Source organism: Phalaenopsis equestris, unplaced genomic scaffold (genome assembly GCF_001263595.1).
Source record: "Phalaenopsis equestris unplaced genomic scaffold, ASM126359v1 Scaffold197675, whole genome shotgun sequence".
Taxonomy (NCBI): Eukaryota; Viridiplantae; Streptophyta; class Magnoliopsida; order Asparagales; family Orchidaceae; genus Phalaenopsis; species Phalaenopsis equestris.
Window position 1 is genome coordinate 1 of NW_018217624.1, and position 2495 is coordinate 2495.

Sequence of the window (2495 nt, forward strand, 5' to 3'; positions counted from 1 at the left end):
CCGCCGTCAACGGCGTCGCCTTCTGCGGCACTCTCGTCGGCCATCTCTTCTTCGGCTGGCTCGGCGACAAACTTGGCCGGAAAAAGCTTTACTGCGTAACTCTTTTTCTGATGATCGTTTGTGCGCTCTGCTCCGGCCTCTCGTTCGGCCGGAAGCCCGCCGGAGTTATGGGGACGCTCTGTTTTTTTCGGTTTTGGCTCGGTTTCGGTATCGGCGGCGATTATCCTCTCTCCGCCACCATTATGTCGGAATATGCTAATAAGAAGACGCGGGGATCGTTCATTGCGGCTGTTTTTGCGATGCAGGGGTTCGGTATTCTTGCCGGCGGTGTTGTTACCCTGTTTGTCTCCGGTGTCTTCAAAGAGAGGTATTCTTATAATTTGAAATGTGGTTTACTAAAAAATCATTAGAAATTTAATGGAATTTCGCCAATATTTGGAGGAGGGGGTTCATACATTAAAGTATATATTTTTGTTTTATTTTATCGCTCTTTCATGTGACGTGATGCAATTTTATTGGAGTCATGATGAGATTTAATATTCTTTTTCTTGATTTAGGGGTGTGTGAGTGAGTTTAGGTGATTTTGAAGTTGGCATAAGCTCGCCTTGATAAATTGCTCGTGAATTGAGTTTGATGAGCTAATAAGAAAAGTTCAAGCTAGTTGTCAGTCCACTAGTTGGATTTATTAAATATAGGAGCTTTTAAAATTTATTGCTCAAATTAAATAAAAACCCCATCTTTGTCCGAATAACTTTATCGCTAATTTCACAAACATTCTAAACAATAAAAATGCAATTTTTATCTTCCAATCAACAGGTTCCCGGCGCCGGCGTACAGCATCGACCCGCTCGCCTCCACCGTCCCGCAGGCCGATTACGTCTGGCGGTTAATCCTGATGATCGGCGCAATACCGGCTGCGCTGACTTTATACTCCCGAATGAGAATGCCGGAAACCGCTCGCTACACCGCCCTCGTAGCCAACAACGCCGAGCTCGCCGCCATTGATATGGCCAAAGTTCTCCAACTCGATCTCGAAAACAACAGCCCAGTGATGATCAAACCAGAGAAGCAATTCGGTCTATTCAGCAAAAAATTCGCTCGCCGGCACGGCCTCCACTTGCTCGGCACCACCACCATCTGGTTCCTCCTCGACATCGCCTTCTACAGCCAAAACCTCTTTCAAAAAGACATTTTTAGCGCGGTGGGATGGATTCCGAGCGCCGTCTCCATGAACGCGTTGGAGGAGCTTTTCAAGATCGCCAGAGCAGAGACCATCATAGCGCTCTGCGGCACGGTGCCAGGATACTGGTTTGCCGTCGCTTTCATCGATGTGATCGGGAGGTTTTGGATTCAGACGATGGGGTTCTTCTTCATGACCGTGTTCATGCTCGGGCTTGCGATTCCTTACAGCCACTGGAGTTCGCCGGGAAATCAAATCGGATTTGTGGTGATGTATGGATTGACCTTCTTCTTCGCTAATTTTGGGCCGAATTGCACGACGTTTATTGTTCCGGCGGAGATATTTCCGGCGAGGTTGAGGTCGACTTGTCACGGGATATCGGCGGCGGCGGGGAAGGGGGGAGCGATAGTGGGATCTTTTGGGTTTCTGTATGCGGCGCAGGAACGGGAGAAGGGGAAGAGGGAGAGGGGATATCCGACGGGGATTGGGGTGAGGAATTCGTTGTTTGTGCTTGCGGCCTGTAATTTGTTGGGTTTAGGATTTACTCTGTTGCTGCCCGAATCAAAGGGGAAGTCTTTGGAGGAGATGTCGGGGGAGGAGGAAGAAGAGCTGAAGGAGAGGGGTACAGTGATGTGTGAAGATGGGGGTGAGAAGGAGATTTCTTAGGGGTATTGCACAGACCAACTTATCTCAAGTCAATCATGCGATTTTAGGATTATTCCTTAACATTAAATCAGTCTAACCCTCACAATGTTTCGACTTGTAACTACAAAATACTATAGGACACTTAAATGTTTAGGATTCTTGGATGAATGTTTGGATGCCTGCGAATGTGTGGGAGAGACTTCTATTTATAGTGATCTCCAAGCCTTAGAGAACTTCCTAAATTACATAAAAATTGTGTAGTTTCTAGATAGTTTTACACTATTCTCTTATATACATGCATGATCCTAGACATTTCTAGGTTATCTTAAGTTATCCTTGGAACTTTACTTTCTAACATGTTTTAAAATATGGTTGAATCTTCTATACTCCCTTGGATGATTGTCTATATTTTAGTCTTCTCTAAAATCTTCATTCCCATAATTTTCTTGTCAATTTCTTAAATATGAAGAAGTGTGACTCTTAGCTTTTAATGCAATTAAGAAAATTGCTTTTGAAAATATGTGATTAAATATTGATTTTAATGTGCTATTAATTCATTTTGAGATAAGTGTGATTTATGAGTAATGAATTAAGTTTGTATTATATTCATCTTGAAGTATATGTAATAATTTTGGGATTTATCATGGTGAGAAAATTGCTTGTAATATAT

The 2495-nt window shown here is 43.6% G+C and overlaps 1 protein-coding gene across 1 annotated transcript; it reads left to right on the forward strand.

Annotated features, from left to right (window-relative positions):
- Positions 1–8: 8 nt before the first annotated feature.
- LOC110035425 (probable inorganic phosphate transporter 1-7) lies at positions 9–1993 on the forward strand (the record flags this gene model as incomplete). Its single annotated transcript, XM_020739656.1, has 2 exons — positions 9–367; positions 817–1993. Coding segments are annotated over 2 exons (1389 nt in total), but the record flags the coding sequence as incomplete, so codon positions are not given.
- Positions 1994–2495: the final 502 nt, after the last annotated feature.